General features: G+C 49.5%; 9 protein-coding genes across 9 annotated transcripts; 5 read left to right on the forward strand and 4 right to left on the reverse strand.

The window, feature by feature from the left end:
- Positions 1 to 1,174: 1,174 nt before the first annotated feature.
- Positions 1,175 to 3,728, reverse strand: N7506_006502 (uncharacterized protein; the record flags this gene model as incomplete). The annotated part of the gene is made up of 2 exons (XM_056955795.1): positions 1,175 to 2,572; positions 2,628 to 3,728. The coding sequence occupies 2 exons, from the start codon at positions 3,726 to 3,728 to the stop codon at positions 1,175 to 1,177; spliced, it is 2,499 nt and encodes an 832-aa protein (XP_056810129.1).
- Positions 3,729 to 4,130: 402 nt separating this feature from the next.
- Positions 4,131 to 5,846, forward strand: N7506_006503 (coatomer subunit delta; the record flags this gene model as incomplete). Its single annotated transcript, XM_056955796.1, has 4 exons — positions 4,131 to 4,133; positions 4,187 to 4,630; positions 4,684 to 4,880; positions 4,943 to 5,846. 4 exons carry the CDS (start codon positions 4,131 to 4,133, stop codon positions 5,844 to 5,846), a joined length of 1,548 nt encoding a protein of 515 aa, XP_056810130.1.
- Positions 5,847 to 7,484: 1,638 nt separating this feature from the next.
- On the forward strand, positions 7,485 to 10,423 carry N7506_006504 (CeGAL family transcription factor; the record flags this gene model as incomplete). The annotated part of the gene is made up of 5 exons (XM_056955797.1): positions 7,485 to 7,580; positions 7,641 to 7,897; positions 7,960 to 8,071; positions 8,123 to 8,898; positions 8,956 to 10,423. 5 exons carry the CDS (start codon positions 7,485 to 7,487, stop codon positions 10,421 to 10,423), a joined length of 2,709 nt encoding a protein of 902 aa, XP_056810131.1.
- Positions 10,424 to 11,345: 922 nt separating this feature from the next.
- On the reverse strand, positions 11,346 to 11,816 carry N7506_006505 (uncharacterized protein; the record flags this gene model as incomplete). The annotated part of the gene is made up of 2 exons (XM_056955798.1): positions 11,346 to 11,664; positions 11,725 to 11,816. 2 exons carry the CDS (start codon positions 11,814 to 11,816, stop codon positions 11,346 to 11,348), a joined length of 411 nt encoding a protein of 136 aa, XP_056810132.1.
- A 2,098-nt stretch (positions 11,817 to 13,914) lies between these two features.
- On the forward strand, positions 13,915 to 15,173 carry N7506_006506 (HNH endonuclease signature motif containing protein; the record flags this gene model as incomplete). Its single annotated transcript, XM_056955799.1, has 3 exons — positions 13,915 to 14,314; positions 14,370 to 14,815; positions 14,868 to 15,173. 3 exons carry the CDS (start codon positions 13,915 to 13,917, stop codon positions 15,171 to 15,173), a joined length of 1,152 nt encoding a protein of 383 aa, XP_056810133.1.
- A 382-nt stretch (positions 15,174 to 15,555) lies between these two features.
- Positions 15,556 to 16,146, forward strand: N7506_006507 (uncharacterized protein; the record flags this gene model as incomplete). The annotated part of the gene is made up of 2 exons (XM_056955800.1): positions 15,556 to 15,726; positions 15,829 to 16,146. The coding sequence occupies 2 exons, from the start codon at positions 15,556 to 15,558 to the stop codon at positions 16,144 to 16,146; spliced, it is 489 nt and encodes a 162-aa protein (XP_056810134.1).
- A 508-nt stretch (positions 16,147 to 16,654) lies between these two features.
- Positions 16,655 to 18,254, reverse strand: N7506_006508 (uncharacterized protein; the record flags this gene model as incomplete). Its single annotated transcript, XM_056955801.1, has 2 exons — positions 16,655 to 17,412; positions 17,468 to 18,254. Coding segments are annotated over 2 exons (1,545 nt in total), but the record flags the coding sequence as incomplete, so codon positions are not given.
- Positions 18,255 to 19,003: 749 nt separating this feature from the next.
- N7506_006509 (uncharacterized protein) lies at positions 19,004 to 20,260 on the reverse strand (the record flags this gene model as incomplete). The annotated part of the gene is made up of 1 exon (XM_056955802.1): positions 19,004 to 20,260. One exon carries the CDS (start codon positions 20,258 to 20,260, stop codon positions 19,004 to 19,006), a length of 1,257 nt encoding a protein of 418 aa, XP_056810136.1.
- An 892-nt stretch (positions 20,261 to 21,152) lies between these two features.
- Positions 21,153 to 22,367, forward strand: N7506_006510 (fatty acid alpha-hydroxylase; the record flags this gene model as incomplete). The annotated part of the gene is made up of 2 exons (XM_056955803.1): positions 21,153 to 22,123; positions 22,181 to 22,367. 2 exons carry the CDS (start codon positions 21,153 to 21,155, stop codon positions 22,365 to 22,367), a joined length of 1,158 nt encoding a protein of 385 aa, XP_056810137.1.
- Positions 22,368 to 22,409: the final 42 nt, after the last annotated feature.

The following is a 22,409-nucleotide window of genomic DNA, read 5'->3' on the forward strand; positions in this document are numbered from 1 at the left end:
AAACGGGGAGTCTAGATCATGTTGATCCGAGCGTACAGATTGTGCCCCAGTTGAATCTATAAATACCGTGTACAACAATTGCAAGCTATTTATTGAATGGAACACTCCTAGGAAATTTTAACTACACCATGCATGAACATCAGGTTCTGCAGGCATGCAGCCTATCGCACATAATTCTGTCAGAAAGCGTTGGACCCTGAAATGTGGCGAAGATCGTCATTTAATCTCGTCTCGGTCCGAATGCAGCATGTGTTACTATACATAGGGCATCCCCAGATATGTCTCAAACCTGTGGAAATTTACCAATGGAGATGAGTGGATCGAAAGCCACAGCTAACACACCTGGGCAGCTAACACAGTTGGGTCTAGTGTGAGATCCTTGGCGTGTCTCCTGATCCCTATAATCCCCTTGTGTCCTATCTCACCGAGGCACTTTGGGTTAACTACAACCTCCAGGGCCCCGGGGCTCCAGGGCTGGGAAGTTCTGCTATTTCATGCGCAATTGATAACTCAGAAGTTCCAAGGTTGTTCACACCAATTCCAAGTCCTGGAGGTTGGTTCCAATGTTAACCTTGGAATGCATGATCTAAACCATACAGCACTTATGCATCTACGAGGAAGAATTTGGAAAGAATATTCTTATTGATAAACGCCGTAAAACAGGCGGGCTAATTCCATCGCGCCGATACGCCGGGTCCGAGAGGATGCGCGATTCACGACACGCAACCCAGGACATAAACACCGAACAAAGGATTTGGCCGAAGACCGCAGTGGTATCTCGAAATTTCAGGGAAGCAGCAGGGAAACCAAATAACAATGCAAAGATAGACGGGAATTGGAAGGATTTTTTTTGGGCATGACTGAAGATGGCTCCAGATTGGCGGGGATGGTACGATATATGACGAAAAGCAAGGCGGACGCGGTAGATTCCTCTATGGGCGTCTGCCGACGGGGAGAAAGGGGTCGGAACATACCTATTTCTTGTTAGTGAACAGACGACACGTTTCGTCAGTCGGTCGAGATTGCTGGTAAGTGTCATTAGTAGGCTGAGTAGATGACCCAGGCGGTGCGGGTGCAAATCGTCGAGATCCGGTTTCGTTCGCCACCAGGTGTGGGGGATGAGGGGTTGATTGTGGAAAGTCAAGAGTCAAGGTGAAAGGATGCGAGATGTGGTTTACGATGGCCGGCGACGTTTGGCCTCGAGAGTGGTGTCCTCAACATCCCAGTCCTCTTCTTCTTCGCGGGACCGTTTGGTTGACGCGTTATCGTGAGATTGGGATTCCGCAAAGGAGGGATCTGTTTCACCAAACTCTACGCCCTCCGTTTCCTCAAAATTGGTGTCATAATCGCCAAACTCATTCTCATCGAACTCGTCGTTGTCGGCGTCTGGACCGCCAATCGGAGCAGCTGCAGAAGGGTCATTCTCATCATACTCGTCGTCTAGACCTTCGAGCTGATCAAGCGCATCGTGCTCGCTGTCTTTTGCGGGGGTTTGCATCAGGTCTACAGCGATCCCAAGCAAATCATCTGTGGGCTCCGGGGTCTGCTCCTTGTTATCAGAGACATCTTTAGTCTCGCTTTCGAGTGTAGATGTCGTCTGCTCAGGGAGATTTGGATTTGCCTCATCTGGCAATAGCCCCACTGAAGTGGGTGCAGCCGACGGCGGGGTGCCTAGCCCATCTTCATCCTGCTCTTCGGAGACAGGCTCCTTTTCGATGGGCTGCTGGGCATCACCGGTGCCGGCGTGGCTGGAATCACGGCCTTCTTGGGACGTTTCTGAGTTATTGACGAAACCAACGTCTTCGTCTTCAAAGTATTCATCGGGTCCGAGATCATCGTAGTCATGATCGTCCTCGTGGACATTCTCATCATGCTGCTCAGTGCTGGTATCATCCACTTGCCCAAGTTGGTCATCGTGGGTGTACTCTTCTTGCGCGTCAGTTTCGCCAGGTGCCGCAGCCACTGTGGTAGTAGACTCGCTATGCGGGCCTTCGGATTCATAGTGATCTTCATAAAGATCATCATGGTCAGGATCAGTCTGCTGGGGTTGATTTTGCTCATTGATCTCATTGGCTTCAAATTGAACAGAGAACGGCTGGGCCTCAGTAGCGGCCTCCACTTCTGGCACGCTGATGTTGGCTTCATCCTTGGCAGGCAGGTTCGAGTCCTCTGGCTTAGCCTCATCGGAATGCTGTTGCTGAGTTGGGAGGTCATCATCGATTGGAACCTTCTCATCTTCAGGTTTTGAAGCTGATTGGTCTTCAGGGATTGAAAGCTTTTGCTCAGCCTCGGTGATGTAGTAAGCTTCGTCTTCATGCTCTTCGACCCCATGTGTGTGGTCATCCTCAGAACCAGGCTCGCCTTCGTCATACTCATCCCAAGAATGAATTTCAGACAGAGTCTTGCCATCATTGGCAGCATCGAGCAGATCCGCAATTTCAGCGGGGAAAGCACGCTTACTGCTCAGAGTGAGGTAGAGAGCATCGGGGTGATTAGCACCATCGTTGCGAGAAAGTCTGAGATAAATATCCACAATCTGGTGTAGGGTGACTTGGGATGTGTGAGAGGAGTCCTGTGAACTTCAGTTAATACAGAAGCAAACAAAACTACATGGAAAGGGGGCTTACCTCTGTCATTTGGATACCAAGGGTATCGATATCGATGATTAGAACTTCATTTTCAGCAACATTGCCTTGGAGTACCTGGCGCAGAGCCTTGAACAGCTGGGAAAAACTTTCATATGCCACGTCTTCGTCCTGGAGAAAGAAAGTCTCGGCCGAATCCCCTTCAAAAGGGGGAAAGAGAGCAATTTCATTCTCCTGGTAGATGATCTTCACAGGATGAAGAACTTCGTGGTGAATATTTTGGGTTTCGCCTTCATCGTGGTGATCCACCTCTGGACCCGACTGCTTCTCTACCTGCTGAGAATCTTCGGATGTTTCGATAGGTACCTGGTCCTCACTGACGGCAACGTTTTCTTTAATTGCGTCTGTTGCAGCAGCATCAGATTTGATTGCGTCGTTGGCCTTTTCGCTGGGCTCTTCCTGCTGAGGGGCGTTGTGGATTTGACCGAAGTCAAGTGTTTCAGTGGGTGGTTCTGCAAGGTCATCGTCTTCTTCGGGTGTGCCTGGCTCAGCCTGGTTGTCCTCGTTCTTGTCTGCGTCCTCGGTTTGGGACTCAGCTTCTGGCGCTGGGACTTCAGTTGGGACTGGGGTAGGTTCGATTCGACCGTCTTGTGTTTCGGGTAAAGTGTGTGAAACCTGCTCTACCATGGCCGGTTCAGCTTGTTCAATAGGAGCGGGAACATCTTCGTTGCTCTGTTCGATAGCATTTTCGAGAGTGGGAACATGGGTCACGGCAATTTCAGGAGCAACGACGTCTTCGACCTGGTCACCTTCGGTCATTTCTGCCTCATATGGCTCTCCCTGGGATTGCACATCGATGTCATGGTCTTCTGCGACATAGTTGTCAACATCAACCATAGAGCCTTCTGACGGTTCGTCGACCATGTCGGCATCAAAGATGGCGTCGTTGTTTGGTTCTTGAGGCTGAGAAAACTCATCTGCACCCATCATATCGCTATCCATGTTTGAAGCGTGGTCATCCATCAAGTCGATGTCGATGTCAAAATCATCAGCCTGCCCCATATAGGGCGAGGCCATCTCCATGGAGTCTTCCATGAGGGGAACTTCCATCGTAGATTGTGAGAGTGTGTTGATCGTTGTCATAGCAGGAAAACGCGTGATAAGCGCTTCGTGGTGCCGGATTCGTACGTGTTAAAAGGATTTCAGTAGCAGGGTTCCATGAAAGCGGTTTCAGTAGAGATGGCGGGAAAGGAAAAGAGAAGGGATCTCTCAGTGATACACCTGAAGAACTAGTAAGGGTCACTGTGAGTTATTGAATAAACCGAGTCCGGTTGAGGGAGGTTGAACGCGTGGGGGAAGAACGATGTCAAAGGAAAGTGTCTTGCAACGACTAAGCGAATTAGATGCACGGGCCAACCGCCGCCGAAGTGAACAGAGTAGCTCCCTACCCGTTGCCAACCATCAAGTCTACCCCACGACTCTCTATCCCTTTCTTTACTCTCTTATTCCCTTTGGTCATTTCTTTCTCACTGCGCTGACTCAATCATGGTGAGTGGTCAAGTCAAATCTATAGTGACGTCCAACTGATCAACACACAACAGGTCGTCCTGGCAGCGTCGATATGTACCCGCGGAGGTAAAGCGGTTCTTTCGCGTCAATTCCGGGAGATTTCTCGGTCTCGAATTGAAGCCCTTCTCGCATCCTTCCCCAAACTTGCCGACTCCGGAACCCAGCACACCACCGTTGAACAGGACAACGTGCGCTTCGTGTACCAGCCACTAGATGAGCTGTACATCATTCTCATCACCAACCGTCAATCGAACATCCTTCAAGACATTGACAGTCTTCACCTCTTTGCGCAAGTCACTACCAGCATTTGCAAGAGCCTGGACGAGCGCGAGATCCTCCGCAATGCCTTCGAACTCCTGAGTGCATTCGATGAATTGGTGACTTTGGGATACCGGGAGAACCTCTCCTTGTCCCAGATCAAGACTTTCCTGGAGATGGAGAGTCACGAGGAGCGAATTCAGGAAATCATCGAGCGGGTATGTTTCGGTATACTGAACGGGATTGGAATTTGTCTGACACAACGCAATAGAACAAGGAGTTGGAGGCCAGCGAAGAGCGCAAGCGCAAGGCCAAGCAACTGGAAATGCAGCGCAAGGAGGCTGCTCGCTCAGGACGAACCGCAGCTCCCAGAACTCCCTCGTACCCTGTCTACACACCCCCAGCACGTCCGTCTGTGCCCGACACCTACGATTCATACGAGGCTGAGAAGAAGAAATCATTTGCCAAGTATGTGCACTGTATTTGTGATCACTTTTTGGGGGAATTTCCGCTGACAGCTCAATCATTAGGCCCATTCCCACTCGCGGCAAGGGTATGCAGCTAGGCAAGAAGTCCAAGGCCACCGATATTTACGAAAAGGTCCGGGGTGATATGGGTCCTGAGATTGAAGAGGACAGCCCATTGGTGGCTCAGCGAGCACCATCTCCCGTCCAAGATATTCCCTCCGCGCGCCAGTCCCTCAACACAGACCGGGAACCCGTTCAACTCACAATTGCCGAAACTATCTCCGCTACACTTACCCGTGAGGGCGCTCTGAAGTCCTTCGAGGTCAAGGGTGACCTGCAGCTCCGTATTTCTGACCCCTCATTCACCAAACTCCGACTCGACTGCCAGGCTATCCCCACACACGGTGCCCAGTTCCGAACCCATCCCAATGTTGACAAGGCTTTGTTCGCTGAGTCTTCCACAATTCAACTGAAGGATACTACCAAGCGCTTCCCCGCGAATAACTCCATTGGTGTTCTCCGGTGGCGTGTTGCTAGCTCAGCTGACAATGCTGAAATCCTCCCCATCACATTTACCGTGTGGGTCAACAAGGGTTCTGACTCGACCACCGTAACGGTGGAGTATGAGCTTACCGGCGAAGACAGCCTTCGCGACGTTGTTGTCACCATCCCATACGGTTCGTCAGAGCCCGCAGTATCCAGCTTTGATGCAGTATACGAAGTTTCTGGCGACAGCCTGGACTGGAATCTGGGTGCCGTGGATGAGTCAAATGCATCTGGCAGCTTTGAATTCGAGTCGAGTGATGCTGATGAGAACGAGTTCTTCCCCATGAGTGTTCGCTTCACAAAGTCCAAGCCATTTGTGGATGTCGATGTCAGCAATGTTGCCTTGTTGGACATGGACGGGGAGAGCACTGCGTTCTCAAAGGACATCCGCAGCGTTACAGAAAACTTCCTTATCGAGTAAAAATGGGGTTGGACTACTGTATAGAGTTCCTAATGATGTCCGGACTGTGTTCATTAATTGTTTCCAAGATCGTGTTAAGCCAATCTGATTTTGAGATTTATATCTACAACTTACATCCATAGCACTGCAAGCGTCAGTGAGCGCGGCCAAAAAGACGATACCAGTTGCTAATAAGTGGACAGGAGTATTTGTGTATTGGATTAATCTCATATTTCGACTGCCCAGGTGGTAACGGAAGAGAGCTATCATCAACTTTGATACCTCTGTTTGACTGTCTTTTAAGTTGTCTTCTTAAATTCCCTTTTGACTGTCTTTTCGATTGTCTTTTCAACTTTCTATTGCACTGTCCTTTCAACTTGTCGTCGACTCAAGGAAGTCTTGGCTAAGCCGTGAACAGTGAACTAGAGATCGGGGATGCTATGTTCAAGTTAATGGGTAGAACCACGGGCGGTTTATCCTAACGTCAGGTCGACCATCAAGTTGAATGCCCCATAAACAAGGCCGCAAGGCCATTGATTTGAACACTTCACTGCATGCATTGCAACAATCATCCCAACGTAATACCATCGTCAAGGCTGTCTCCTAAATAACAGCGGGAAAGTCTGATGAGAATTGCCGTCAAGCTTTCCGTACCTCGCACCTTGCGGACCACCCTTCCAAAACAGTGTTTTTTAGTTCTCAACGCCAACCAGGGACGAACCAGCCTAGGGTATGTCCCGCCACTTATACACGTCAGATTGACTTCGAGCCCGGGTCTGGCCCACAAATGAATTCCGACTGTTGGGTAGAATTAAAATCCCCTTTGTTTTCTCTTTTGGCTGAAGGTAGATCGTTGGAAGCTGTGAAAGTCCATGCTGTTCAGCGTTCAATTCGGCGCGTTCAGCTCGAAGCTTTTGAGAAAGCCTGAGATGAGATCCTCAAGTGGGAAATCCGGTCCTTATATTAGGCTCTTACATTATATCCCGGCCCTTGGTCAGCTATATCGGAATCCAGAGCCAGTCGGTACCAACAACCGAAACCCAGCCCTGGAGGGCTGTCAACATATGCATCACCAGGGGTAGTAACCTAGTGGTTAGACCAATGCCCCAATCTCTTTGATATAATCAGATGAAGCTCCACTTCAGCTGCTTGGTCCAAGGCAAATAGCGTGATCAATAACCAAACGAAGACAGCTTTACTCATGGAAACGTTGGACTTTTGCCTCACCCCTTGGGGAATCGGGGGCAATCCACTGACTAGCTATTCCTAGTTAGGCATACGGTGGCCATTCCTGCACGCACAGGATAACCCTAATCGAGCATGGATGTCATCTCTGCTTGACTTTGCAGTTTCCTGCGGTGCTTGAAACCCGAACCCCTCTCTCATCCTCCCCAAGTTATGCTTCGTTTGGGTCAAAGTCCGGGGTCATTTATAAAACCCACCGACCTTCGTGTTATTCCACATCATATTCTCATCTGATGGGTAACGGGGCAAGATCTCGTGGAAATTGTCACTCTGATACGTATCTTAAGCTTCAAGATACTCGCGAGGATTGTATCTGTGCTCCTACGTAAGTGACTTTTCTACATTGAACTATATATCGATCAACGCGTTGACATTGAGCCATTGCGTTCAGCACCGCCCTTTCTACAGCTCGAAATGAGTAACATTCATTTCCCCTCCTGGGGTGATCAGCAGAGCCTCTTTAAATTATCGTATGCTGATGCGGAAACGTGTAATCAATTGGCAAGTGTGGTAAGTGTGAAATCATTCGATGACTGAACAAAGGAGTGTTATCTGATATCAAAAATATAGGAGAATCCAGTGTCTAATCTTGAATCCGGTGATTCCAAAATCACTACCAAGAAAATGGCCATCCCACGCCTAGCCGAGGGAGCTGAGTCTGCTTTCACCTCCCCGGGTAGGTTTCACCGACGACATGTTCGACGAGCATGCGAGTCATGTCGACAAAGGAAGACAAAGTGCACCGGAGATAAGTCCGGATGCCGCAATTGCCGAGAGGCTGGCATCATCTGCTGTTACACGGATGGTAAAAGAGAGAAGTCCAAACGGTATGCATGGTCAATCTGCTGGGTTTGTTGCAAGAATTGACCACTCATCCCGTTTGATATAGGCAGCTGGCAAGCCTGTCAGCCAAAGTACAAGCGTACGAGGATGTCATCAGCAAGCTGAGCAATCGATTTGGTGTTTCGGACGAACACCTGGTTAACATCGCCCTCGCAGCGGTATGAGATTCCATTCTGTCCAACAACGACCGTTTCTCTGACAAATGCTAGGAATCTGCACCAAATCTGGCGTTGAATTCAAAGTCAGGTACCACAGTGACCGGAGACTCTAAGAACATACGGAGTACAGGCTCTGAGCCACCGCCCTCTCGATCTTTGTCTGCAAGTCCTCCGGACTCGGTAGATCAGACAGAGGAAGACTTCAACAGAGATGAAACCTCCCGGGCGACAGGCTTCATCGGCAGAAGTTCCGAAATCACTTGGCTTCAAAAGCTGAGCAAGGTCGTCAATGTCGAGTGTGAGGCCTGGCCTGCGACCATTCCCAATACCGACGAGGATAATGGCCTTCCCTCTCCTACCTTGACACCTCGACCGGACACACCTAGTGATCCATGGGTGGTGGCATTCAACTACTACCTTGATGACTTGGATGTTCCAACCGCAGATCCCACGGACATGCATGGAGTACCCTCACGAGAGACGGCAACCCAGTTGCTGAATGCCTATCTTACCTCGGTGCACCCCTCATTTCCAATCATCGGGATCTCAACGTTTGTACCTCAGTTCCAGGTCTTCTTCAGTCAACCATCACTGAAGCCAGGAAACAAATGGCTTGCCATTTTGAACCTGATTTTTGCCATTGCAGCAAAATATGGCCAATTGACCAACGCCGACTGGAGAGAGGAAGACGATGACCACCAAATGTATTTTTCCAAGGCACGAGCTTTAAGCTTGGAAGATCAGATTCTGCACCATCCCGATCTCCAGCAACTACAAGTCGAAGGACTTACTGCATTCTATCTAAATGCGTTGGGACATATCAACCGGTAGGTAAATAACCGGCGCAACTTTTGGATATCAACTGACAAGTATCATCTATCTAGGGCTTGGAAACTCTCTGGTAGTGCAGTGAGAGGAGCGCTGGCTCTTGGATTGCACTTACAGAATGTGGGTGCTAGCATATCAGACAGCTCCAAAGAAATTCGCTACCGGGTTTGGTGGTCTCTGTACACCCTGGATTACCTCCTTGCCCTGATGACCGGACGCCCATCATGTGTCAATGATAGCGCATGCACCACGCCATTGCCCATTCCTTTTGATGAGAGTGATTTCCAAAAGGACGAAGTGGCTCGAATTATAAGCACTGCCACGCTCCGAAAATCAAGCCATTCGGAGCGGATGCCGACAAACAGCAGCATGGATGATCTGGAATCAACCACAGACACAGAGTCAAATGATGTGTCGGCTGAAGACGAGACGAAGCTGAACAGGGTCGAGTACTTGAAAAGTCTCGCGCCTTGCACTTCGCTTTATTTCCTGCAACTGACTTCATTGACCAGCATCTCGAAGCGGATAACGGTCAAGCTTTACAGCCCGGAAGCTCTCCAGTCCCCATGGGCAAGCACCGAGTTTACCATGCAGAGCTTGATGCTTGAGCTTGATTCGTGGTTCATGAATCTGCCTGCGGCCTATGACTTTACCTCGACGCAGACGTCTCAATGCCCAATGAGTCAGCGTATGGGCGTGGCTTTCCTCTTCTACAGCACCAAGATTGGAATAACCCGACCATGTCTCTGTCGGTTGGATGAGTCTATTCCTGAGGACGACAAGACGTACGAGTTTTGCAACAAAGCAGCTGCAGACTGTGTCGAGGCGGCATGCCACATGCTCACATTGTTCCCGGATAGCCCAGATGCATCGCTGCTTTACAAAATGTCACCGTGGTGGTGCACATTACATTACCTCATGCAAGCCGTCACAGTCCTCTTACTGGAACTGGCGTACCGGTCCCAGCACGTCCCCGAGAAAGCTACGATGGTCTCCAAAGCAGCGAAGAAAGCATTAGACTGGCTCTCGACGCTATCCAAAACAAACATGGCATCAGAGAGAGCCTGGAAGCTTTGCGATGGCTTCCTTCGTCGACTGGCTCCACACATTGGGATCAATGTGAGCGACTTGCCAACCAACGAAGAGTCGGACTCCTTGTTCAATGTCCCCGATACCGAGGATTCCACTGGCTTAGATGAAGAGCCATTCTCGGATAATGTCGTCTTCGATACCACCGAGTCTGTTCCTGTACCAGGCACAGTCGACACCCTTCCTGTAGAGATGAGCTCCATTGCTTGTTCTCCGGTGGATCAATCGGGTACACCATCCGCCATGCAGGAGTCCTATGATATCGAAGCACCAGATCTTCTAGATCAATTCATCAAGCAGGAGAAGGACCAAAGTTCTTTTGATGAGTGCTTCCCTTACGACCCAGCTACCGGTCAACTCACTGGCTCCTTCTTCCCATCTGGTCCAAACATGGACGTTGACATGGGGTACTTCTGGGGCGATCCCGTATGTTGATTTCATTTTGCTCGAGTTCAGTTCAAAGAAGACATACAAGATTGGAAATCGAAGATGAGCGAACGCAGAATCAAATTGGAAATCATATCTGCAATCATTTGAACTCGAGCTCTTTTCTTCTGTCGCTTCTTTTGCATGCAACTAAAGAACAATAGATGTTTACACCTGTTTTTAGTAACCAATATAGAAAAAAGTTATTATTGCTACTCTCGACGTTGTAGTTTCCCAGGTCTGAGAGAGGAGTCAATATTTGATTCATATTGCTCAGTTCCACCATGAGCTGGATGATTACTAGCTGCCTGTTAATAGATCTGAGTACACTGTGAGACAGTCCATGGATCATTACTACTCCCCCCGGGGCCTCACCCCAGGGTTTCAGGACAGTAACTCTAGCCCAAGTCCTTGGGTGAAAATAAGCATTCCTTGGATAGCAGCAGAAAAGAAAGTCGAGACCGGTCTAAAGATAAACAGTTTGGCTGTATCTGTTGTAGTCTAAAGGAGAAAATACATCATCATGTCATTGTTCGGTCTTCTTTCGGTGATGTATTCTCTTCGGTTCCGGTTCCTGCACGGACGAATGTTGTATCATTGTGACGTGCAGATGGTAGACTACAAGGCTAGCTATATGGGGTTTCAGCACTGAGCGAATTGAATAGACTGTGTTACAAGTAATTGCAGGGAGAAAAAAAGGGACATGGTTGGTGTGTAGTAGTAGATTACAGACTCATGGCTCACATAAACCCGGAACGCCGCAGTATCAAACCTTTTTCTTCTCCTGAAGCTTCAACTATTAAAGCATATTAAATCTCGATTCCGTTCAAAAGTTTTCCACGGTTTCTCCGCACCGACCAATAATAATTACGAGTGAGGGCTGTCAGAACAGCAAGATAAAGCCTTGGAAAGGATTCATCCCTCCAGTGCCTTAATTTGCCTTCCACAAAGCCTTGATTTCCTTCTTCATGGGCTTGAAAACAGCTTTGAACTCGGCCTTCATCGCCTTTCTTTCCTCCTTGGTCCACTCTCCGTTGCGCTTAGCCTCCCGCATCTCTCGGACATGACCCGTAATCTGAGTCGCGAGATCCTCCACGGTGCAGCGAGTACACTTCTTCTCACTGGCTAGGTCATTCAGGGCTCCAGCTAGGCCTTTGAGAACCTGCTGGGATCGAGGTTTCATGAGTTCGCCGTCGAGGAGTGGGGCCTGGTTGTGTCCACGGGTGGAGCAGGGCTGCTTCGGGCTTGTCCTGCATATCACTTAGTACATGGCTCATTGTGGACAGAGATGATCGTGTGTTGTCACTCACTTGGAAACTTCCCCGGTGGAGAAATACTCGATCTCGACAGAGGAGTGGGAGCCCTTGAGCTCGTCGATCTTGGCTTGGGTGTCTCTAGTCATTTTGAGTTGACGGAGACGTTGAGTTGGAGTCTTGGATATGGTGAAGAGCAAGAGATTGGGAGAGTCTGAGTGCTACTCTCAAGGTAAGTCTACTCAGGTAGTACTTATATACTCCCCATGCCCTATACCTGTCCGAAAGGAGTAAGTATCTTATGTCCGAGTGGACTACCCGATTCGGAAATCCGGGGATACCCCGATCTTCGCGGCTCGGGGTATTCTCTCGGCGGCTTCATCATCTGGGGGAAGGTCCACTAGCGCGTTCTCTGTCCAGATAGTGAGGAAGCTGTCAACTAGCTTGATGAGTGTCCGCCAGCGCTCGGGTGTCGTCCTGTAGACGTTAACGCCATACTTAGACTTGTCCTAGCAAGCGGGGTTGGGTACTACTGACTCCGGTGTAGGTATCTTGGCCTTAGGCTATGGATATTCGAGCTGGTTCTCAATGATGATTGGACCCACGCTAGCTGTGGTCTACAGTGCTGCGGTCGCGTCGATTTCGAGTATGGCATCGAGACAGTTGTGGCAACTGATGCACCCAATGACGTTAGCGGGGGTGTTGAACCCTATCGATAAGATGTTGCCATTGACTAGCGTCAATAGTGCCACGCATCTCAATGACAAATTGTCGTCCTGCAGCTTCCAGAGGAAATTTCTGTCAGGTAGTAGCGGCTTCAAGGTGTTCTTCACTTGAACCAATACTTGTTGTGTCTTCTCAACTGCATACACAGGCCTAGCTAGTTGTCGTCCGGACTTGGTGTGGATAGCAATTAGGAATAAGCAGTTCTGGCAGCTTGTGATTATCGTTGTCTGTTAGTCAATTAAATTCGAGGAGGAAACTATGATAGGCTAGCATATCAATACCGATCAGCATATTCGTAGCTAGGTGGGGAACCAGATGAGCGATGATGTTTATCCTCACGCGATCCTCGCATCCCACGAAGAAGATAGCTAGCTTGATATAGCTAGCGAAGAGCTGGTTGGACCTGATACCCTTTACTGTGATAAGGGAGTTCGTTTTGGTATCGACTGGGCTAGGCTAGTTCTTCTTGAGGTTGTCAATAAGGGTTATAATACAGCCTATGTCGAGGCAAACGGGCAAGACTTTATCAGGGGACACTTCCTCTACTACTCTGTAGTGCTATGATACAGGTATCTCCAGCCTCGGAAGGCGAATTTAGCTTGCGATTGTAGCGGCTAGTCCAACTCAATGTTGTCCTTGATATCTACAAAGTTTGCGACTACTTCGAGATCTGGCCTTGCTGCCGCCCGCTACATTCTCGCATACTAGTAGGTGACACTGACAGTCGAGGTCGTAGGTAGTGTAGGCATGTGGCAACAACGTCTGGAGTCGCTAGCTGGGCTGCGACTATGTCATCCTCGGAGTCCACAGTCTCTATGTAGCCCACTAGCCCCGAGTCTTCATGTTGGACATTGGGTAGGTAGGCATCGCACTCGTGATACCTAGGCAGTATATATCATACTCCGCCGCCACTGCTAGCTCGTTATATTCATCCGCAAGATTAGCCTCCACCCTAGAGAAAACATGATTGGGTTGTCTGTACCCGATAGAAGGCGTGATCTTGGGCGTAACGGGTGGCTGGAATTAATTGTGCTGATAGGGTTGCTTGGCCTTGGCGTGTGGTTCGATCTCACACCTCAGAGGCTATTAAGACTGGTATAGGCTCTCAAGCTAGCGAGGAGTCAGGCCCCTGTTGTGATTGAAATTGCGCTGGTTGTTAGCATATGAGCTAGTTAAACAAGCTATCTTTTTAGTTGATTACTGCTTCCAGTTTGTATATGTGTCATTTAACTAGGTCTTTAAGCTAGTTGGAAAGGCTCGTGGCAGGTATTGGTCGAGCTATCCAGAGGGGAGAAGATGATGATGACATTGCTGTCTACTAGCGATGTCTAAGATAGTTACGGGTCACCTGACCCTGATGATATCCATTTGAATGAAGGGAAACCAGATTCCACTGCTAGTTAGTCACATGGTAATTAGTTAATCCCTTGGACTTCCCGAGGTCCCAAGGTCCCGAGGTCTCAAATCTCGCCGTCACACTGTACATGTTCTGCAGATCTTCACTTACTTCGCTTTTCCGAAATGGCAAAGCAAAATCAATCAGCTTCTCCTTCTAGTACGGCACGTGACGAACGAGCTATGCGTCGAGCCATAGCAAGAGTACCCCCACCTACGATAACCCCACCTACAGTTACCCCACCTACAGTACCCCTGCCTACAGTACCCCGCGAACTGTCCATGCTCTCTACAGACACAGCAGAATCGATTGCTAGCCTAGAGCAAGACGCCCGGGCTAAGATCCAGGACTATGGAAGCCAGTCTCGTCAATATGACAAGCTAGTAAAAAGCGGCCTGCTCGCATTTCTTACGTGGCTTCCAGAGGCTGGCAAAACGTCACTTGCAAGAGATGTCATCGGGGCAAGCTCTGAACAACAGCTGTACGACGTTTTTGTCAATCTTTTGACTGGGATAGCTTCACCAAGTAAGTATATTCTATTCAAAAGTTTCTATGAAAGTTTTATAATATTGCCAACTAGTGAAATCTCGATCCAAAGCACCCTCAGTTGTAGAAAGCCCCTATTCCAAAAGTCAAGCACACGTTGAGATAGTTGCTTCTACCATTGACCAGCCAGAAAAGCGTGACTCTTCATTCGCAACACAGCTACAACTACGAGATAGTTATCGCTGTGTGATAACGGGCCAACAGAACACCGATCAATGGATACACGAAGGGGAACCAGGAGGCGTGTTCCATGGCCCCACTGAAGGGGCTCATATCATACCTTTTGCATTTGCCTCTTGGCAAGGAGTGCCCGGAGCGCCAAGAGATGTCTCAAGTGCCTGGGCTGTACTGTATAAGTGTTTCCCTGCACTACGCCAAATTCTCTCAGTAGAGAAGATCAACTCTCTCTGCAATGGACTCACCCTTCGAGACTCAGTGCATTCTCAGTTTGGCAAATTCACAATTGCCTTAAAACCTACGGTAAGTAGGTAATGGTCTACCATGAAACTAGTTATGCTCACTCTTTTATCAGGATATCGAAAATGAGTACGAGGTGAAGACTTACAAGCGCTATCCCCCCGCTGACATCGCCACCCTTCATCCACACGTCCGATTCATGCCAAATACGGAGTATGAGATTCCAAGCCGCGCAATTCTCGATACGCATTGGAGAATGTGTGAAATCTTTAATGCATCTGCTATGGGAGAGACCGTTGAACAACACATTCGGGACTGGGAAGAGTTGAGAGGCTCGGGGTGCGCTGTTGTGAAAGAGGACGGCTCAACCGATCTCGCTAGTCTGCTGGAGATCGCGCTATGGGGCCAAGTTTCTGCATGAATAGATCATACTTCTGTATTAATATTTGCTTAGGTCTGGGAAATAGCTTCGCCCGCGCACTCTTCTTGAAGCGGGGAGCTCTGTGGAACCTGAGGCTAAGTGCTAGGATTAGGGTCAGGGGACCCCGGGATTATCTTAGACATTGCTAGCTAGCCAATGTCATCATCTTCTTCTCCCTCTGCTTTTACATAAGAGACTGGTAGCATGTCGCTGTGATCCAGAGATCTTCTGGTAGTGCCTGTGCTAGCGATTTTTACAGTTAGGACCTCGTCAAAGGTTCATTGACCAGGGTCACTGGAAGACGAACTAGCGATCAGCCCATCCGCCAATCACCGCGAGCAGCAAGGACTCGGGCGTCTCTCGAGGCCTTTATCTAGCTCCTATGCAAGCTTCCCTGAACGCTTCAGCGAACGTGTCTACTAGCCAGACGCCTCATCAATTGATGTTCGGTGTCGATCTCCGTATGCCGTGGAACCTCTTGCGACAAGCTTTTGTTGGATCTCCCCAAGCAGCTCGCCAGGATGCCGACGAGTGCGCCAAGTATGCTCCGATGGTGATGAAGCTTCGATACGATAACCGAAACTAGCCTAGTTTACCTTCATCATCCAATAAAAACTAACCTTGGCCAAAACCACTTGTTTCATCCGCATTACAGCTAGCTTACGCTGGTTGTCCTTTCACTCGTAACAAGCTAGTATCGCTCCACTCGGAAAGTGGAATTCGCAGCGCTGGCCCCAGCGACGACGAGATCGCCGCAGAGCTCCACTCAACCTTTGATCCTCGATTCCCCACGACGACAGCAGAGCGGACGTCGATATGCGTTTTCGAGGCCGCGGACGCGGTCGTCGCAAACAATATCTCGTCCGCTGGACAGCCAATAACCGCCTGGAAGTTGGACGAAGATTCGCTCATCGGAGCTGAGGAGCTTGTTCTAGAACACTTGCGGAGCGTCCTCCACCAGCATCAAAAGTAACAGCCGATAAGTGTCTAACACCAGCTAGCAGTGTCCCACACCTCTTACCTGTTTCTCTTGCCTGTGACAATTCCTCATGATTATCAACAAAGTTCTATTACTCTTGTTGTATCTTCAGACCTAGCTCATATTTTACGCCGCCGAGGATGGTGGTGATCTTTCAATGGGGGCAGCTGTTAGAATTAGGGCCCAAGTGTTATTTGATGCCCGTGGTTCCAAGCTGTGAGATCTCATGCCATGACCTCCTGGTGTGTTTGCCCAAGTGGGCAGGTTTAGTGACTTACCCAACTTCAGGACTCTCTTCTGACATTATTGGCCATGCTATGAATGTTGAGTAGGTTTTAAGATCGGGAAACGTGACTTGTGCATAGCTATCTCATTTCCATTGGAGATATTCATGTTGTTTGATGAACTTTGTCTTTGTATATGTACATGCAAAGGTTCTTTGTACAGCTGGGTCTACCGCCTCCATGTGAAGACATAGATAGACAAAGCCAAATCTCAGAACTCATCCAGAGCCTGCTGCACTCCAATCCCTTTTGGCAGCAGTGAACAGCAGACGGGCAAGCTCATCTTGCGGAGTTGAGCGAGTAACACTATTCGACCGTGCCGAGGGGTAGTACACAGCAGTGACCCTCGCAAAAGAGATATCCACAGAATGCTTTTTCTGCAAAAGCTCAGCCCACGGAGTCCATTTCAAAGAGTGGGAGTGTTCTTGCTCAGAAGTATTCGAATTTTCAAGAACGATGCCAAGCAAGCCCCGATCATCCCAAGCAAACTTCTCAACACATTCCAAGGCGGGCATGATTCGACGTCTGACCCCACATCCAGTGTGAGCCTCGTCGATTGGGTAGTCGGGGTATTGTTTGAGAGAAGAGATGATAGCAGTGATATCCGAAGGCGGGCCGGATGGTTGATCGTTTCTGCTTTCACCCAATGTGTGTTCATCCTCGGAAGTGGCGCTGAAGTCGGGATCTATCAATGTCGAGCCCAAGAAGATAGTTTTGGCTCGCAGAGAGAAGAATCGAATCATTTGGCCTAATTGGAATAGGTCACATTGGCTGGCATTGTTGAATCCGCCCCTGCATTGAAATTGGCGAGAGTGAAGGAGCGCGGGTGCAGATGCCGTAAAGGCTGCACCTAAGGTTCTGCTGTTTGCTGGCTTTGAGGTGTCGATATCTTCCATGCCCCCATATACACGTAGGAAATGGGCCTGTATATCAGTTATAGTATTCAGCACTAGTTGGCGTCGATGGTATATTTCCTCTGTGGGGGCTTGTTTTAGCTGTTGGTTTTGTTTGAACAGAGGAGAGATCCATACCTTCAAGTCCATATGGCAAGTATTTCCAACGTAGTATCTCTTCCTCGGGACTTTCCAGCCCATGGGTCCAGAACCTGGAGCCGACAATGATCAAGGTGTGGGTCATGACTCTGACGATTCTGACATCGCCCAAAAAGCTGGATATGAAGATGATCTGTCGAATCCTGTCTTCTTTGCTAGACAAAAGACCGGCGTTGAATTTTGTCAGAGGGGCAGACTTTGCTTTGCCATACAAATATCCGACCCGTCGCAAGGTATCCCGCACAATGCGGGGGGAGTTGAATGAGTCCGCAAGTTCAATGAGCCTGGCAACAAGAGAGGGAGACTGGACTTTAAGATCACTTTCAAATGCCGTCTTTTCCGTCTCATCGGCGGACTCAAGGCACAGAATGCGCAAGAATAATTCGATGGCATCTTCTCCGCACATTCGTGTCGGATGGATCCCAGGCAGGGTGACTGTTGGTAGCGCATTATGTGAAACAGAATTTGGCGCATGAGAGTCATTCCAGGCTTTTTTTTGGGTATTGAACTGTCTGCCTTCGGAGAATTTCTCGGGGTCCAGGAGCGCTTGGAAATATGGACTGTTGGAAGCAAGAAGTCGGCTTGCCACCAGCCATTTACGACTGGTGGGTGATGCCAAGTCACTTGGTGGAATATATTCGAGAATCAAATCTCCATCTTCGGTAATCGTTTTGATGGAAGAGACTGCAGCGTCTGATTGACGGTCATTTTGACCAACAATCTTCTGTTGCCCGCCTGAGCTCATGGCGGAAAGATATGAGAAGCCCACTGCTCCAACTTATCTGGAGAGATAATAAAGATCAAAAAATTTCAAGGCGAAGGAGCATTGGAGTGAGATTATAAAAGTGGATTGGTCTTCGGAAAGCAAAGTCCTGCGTGTCGTGGTATTCGAAGCATTGTTGGATCTCCCACAGATGTTCAAGATGCTGAGTGGGTCAATTTCGACCCGGTCCTGACCCTCTCAGTCAACCCACCCGACTCAGATCTACCAATGCCGACCACAAGGGCAATGATGCATATTTCAAATTGTGGCGAAGAAAGCCACGCACGAGCCTCGGGAGTATAGGTGTGCGCTCAACTTCAGAGAGGAGCCAAGCGCTGGAGGTGGGCATTTCCCAAAATGACTAATCGACACGTGCAGCACTCCCCAGCCTTGGAGTAGGTACCCACAGAGGTGAAGGGCAAGAGATGTGGCTTTCTGTGAGCCCTGGAAGCTGTGTTATATGGTCGACGGGATCTATTTCCAAGGTTGATCGTACTAAGAATATTCAAAATCGAATCCGTGGCTTGTTCTAAGACCACGGACCAAGATATATGCAACAGAAATAGTATTTGAGTCCCCACCAAAGCACCATGGATGTATGCAGTGATTTAACAATAACAAGTTCCCAAGTCCGTTGAATGATGGACAAGCCAGAGTGATTGAAACAAGATAATGACACGCGCGTGTAGAATACAAATGCCGAAACTTCCAACAAAGAAAATGCATAGTGAATAGCGCCGGTGAAAGTCAAATTATGCAATGATGACCGCTGGAATATGCACGATCTTAGGGCCCTCCGGTATTTCTCTTGAGTGATCGCTCTCGCGCTCTAGTCGGTTCTGCTCTCTCTGTGCAACGCCCTTTCCAATAATATGGAAGAGGTACTGGACGGAGGAAGGAGTTTCTGACTCGAGCTTAGTAGATCCATTCCCTCTGGGCTTGAAGGCCGGATCAAATTCAAAGTCATGAGCCAGCGCAGGCGGCACAAGAGAGAAGACGCCGAGAGATCTTTGGTTCTCGCTAACGTAGGGCGATGTAGCGAGCTTGGCACAGTCCATGCCCTCTTGGGCATTGCCGTTGCCATCGAGTAAAGCCAATTCAAAGATATTGTTGCCCCGGTTATTGACAAAGAATGGCTCACTGGTCACGAAGCCGATGACGAAGTCCGAGTTGGCACATGCGGCAACTATCGTACTTTGGCGATATTCCGGGGTGAAGGCAGTTTCAATAGCACTAGGTAAGCAAAGTGCAACACTTCGGGCTAGCAGGGGCAAATTCGGCACGCCGTTATCTGCATGCAAGTGTGGCTGTGGAACGATCGACTCAGTTGTGACCGAGATAGTCGATGATTTCCGCAATGCCGATCCCCCCAGATTTTCCGGGCTGAACTCTTTCCAGCCATTGCTTGATTCTCCGAAAGGTGCTGTGATCTCCACATCTTCCCCTGACGAGTAATTGTTGAAGTCCGCGAAGATCTCTGTTTGGATGGTCTTGGTGGTTGTCGCGACAGCCTCACGGGCCGCCAATCGTAATGATGGAATCAATACATCCTTCTCCTGTTTGTCGATTGGGGTTGCAGGGGCCCAGGAGGTAGCTAAATTTGACCAGGTTGCCGTCTTCAGCGGACCACTGGTATATGTCTTCTTGATCAGATCCGTTAAGGCCTGCCGTGTTTCCAACGGTGCGTCTGCTCTGCCCATGAAGTTGACCAAGGAGTTCAAAATTTTGCTTCCTTCCCATAGTAGGAAACCATGTTCTTTGGCTAATTGCTGGAGTTGTTCGATCACGTCGCTCGACCAGTCGTCAATGCATTCTGCGGCAATTTGCAAGATAGCGATATATGGACCGAGCTCTGCGGCCAGCCGCAGCAATGAAACGGAGTCGGTGTGATTGTGGGAGAGGTAGGCGACGACGGGTTGCCCATAGGGGAGGGTCTTCTTGGTTTGAGCTACTGTCTGGAGGTAGGCCAAAATGGGGTTTTCGGGGGACCAGTCCCCTGCGGTTGACATGGTGGACAGAGTGACGGGTTGTCGAAGACGGCGTAGATGAACAAGAAAGATGACAAGGAGAGAAGAAGCTCCAAGAGTCGAGAATCCGGGAAGAGGGGCTGGAGAATATCCACCTACTCCGTACTAGTGTGGCGTCTAATCTTCCTTGGGGGATTGACCGTGCAGGCTTGATCAAGAGCCAATAATTCGTGGCCTCGTATGAATTCGTTGAGCCCGTTGGCCCCGCGAAGGAGACACTAGCCTCTCGGTGGAGACATAACCCGAGAGACACCTGGGCATTGGCAACGTCGTTGTGAGAATCATTATTGTGAGCTCAAATTGTGATCAGTGCCTCTTCCGTATCACGTTGTGAACTATCCGATTTTCGAGCGTCCTAGGAAATTGGATTTCATGCCCTGCAGATCGTAAGCGTGTCAGAGACTAACAGCTTAGGCTTGGTTAGCAAGTTCAATAGAGCCCCTCTAGCCAATCCCGGTATAGCCTATTCGATGACCAGACTAACCACATTAGGTAATTAGGTCGGCAGATACCCCGGGGGCTTAGGCTATCAAGGGGAGATATTATAGATTGCATGACCCTGATCCGCTGTCAATTGCATCCCCAATCTGCAGGTGATTTCTTGTGACTGTTGCGATTCCCGAGGTCTTGTGCAGGTGGTCTGATTGGTACGGGAAGATCCCAGGCTCCATTACAGCCTTTGCCATACAAACTTGATCGATTTTCTGCCGGAGTCGGGCGGATCCCTCTAGTTTTTTGGTGTCACGCCACGCTCCCCTTATTATTATTGCCATTTTTATTTTTTTTCTGCTTTTGACCTTCAACTGTTCAACTACTTCCATATCGGTCCCTGAATTGACCGATCACTTCGTCCTATTTCGTCCTTTCCTCGAAAATGCCTGGGAGGGTTCTGCCGACGTTCACCTCCGCCGAGGTTGAATCCCATAACACCGAGAAATCTTGCTACATCACTCTGGGACGCAACGTATACGATGTGACTGATTTCCTGGATGCTCACCCCGGTGGTGGAGATCTCATCTTGGAGTATGGAGGCAAAGATACAACAGAGATCCTGAAGGACGAGATTTCTCACGAACACTCCGACGCTGCCTACGAAATTCTCGACGAATACCACATTGGCTTCGTCGGCGAGGCTACACCAGGAAAGACAACAACCACCGTCATCGAGACGGTCACCGAGACCGAGGATGGGCCCATATATGCAAGCACCGGAATGTCGCGCGCGGAGGACCTGTCGGTCGACACAGACTACAGCCAGGATTTCAAGACCCACAAGTTCCTGGATCTCAACAAGCCGCTTCTGATGCAACTCTGGAGAAGCAATTTCTCCAAGGAGTTCTACCTTGAACAAATCCACCGGCCTCGTCACTACAAGGGCGGCGAATCTGCGCCTCTCTTCGGAAACTTCCTCGAGCCCCTCAGCAAGACTTCATGGTACGTCGTGCCGATTGTCTGGCTGCCACCCGTCTTCTATTTGATTAGTGTTGGAGCCACCGGACTCGGTGCCTCATCTGCCGCCGGCTACTTCACGGTTGGCCTGGCTCTGTGGACTTTGATTGAGTATTTGATGCACCGATTCCTCTTCCATCTTGACGCATGGCTTCCGGACAACCGCGTGGGTCTGACTCTTCATTTCCTGCTCCATGGTATCCACCACTATCTTCCCATGGATAAGTACCGCCTTGTCATGCCACCGACACTCTTCGTCGCCCTGGCCGCTCCATTCTACAAGCTGGCACACGCAGTCTTCTTCTACAACTGGTATGCGGCTGTGTCTGTGTTCTGCGGTGGAGTCTTTGGGTACATTTGCTACGACCTTACTCATTACTTCCTGCACCACCGCAAGTAAGTTGTGCCTTATATCTCACCCATCAACACACGACTAACCTCACATTTTCCCAGACTCCCCTCCTACTACCAGAGCCTCAAGAAGTACCATCTGGAGCACCACTTTGCGGATTATGAGAACGGCTTTGGCGTGACCAGCAGGTTCTGGGACAGAATCTTCGGTACCGAGCTGGTGACTCCTCCCCCAAGGGAGCCAAGAAGGCTCAGTGATCAAGTTCTGTTTCACTGCCCTCGTTCATGATCTCACGCCGAGTACGATCGAGCAGTTCCTCTTTGGCACTCT

This window comes from Penicillium brevicompactum (genome assembly GCF_028827555.1).
Source record: "Penicillium brevicompactum strain IBT 35665 chromosome Unknown utg000005l_segment0_segment0, whole genome shotgun sequence".
Classification (NCBI taxonomy): domain Eukaryota; kingdom Fungi; phylum Ascomycota; class Eurotiomycetes; order Eurotiales; family Aspergillaceae; genus Penicillium; species Penicillium brevicompactum.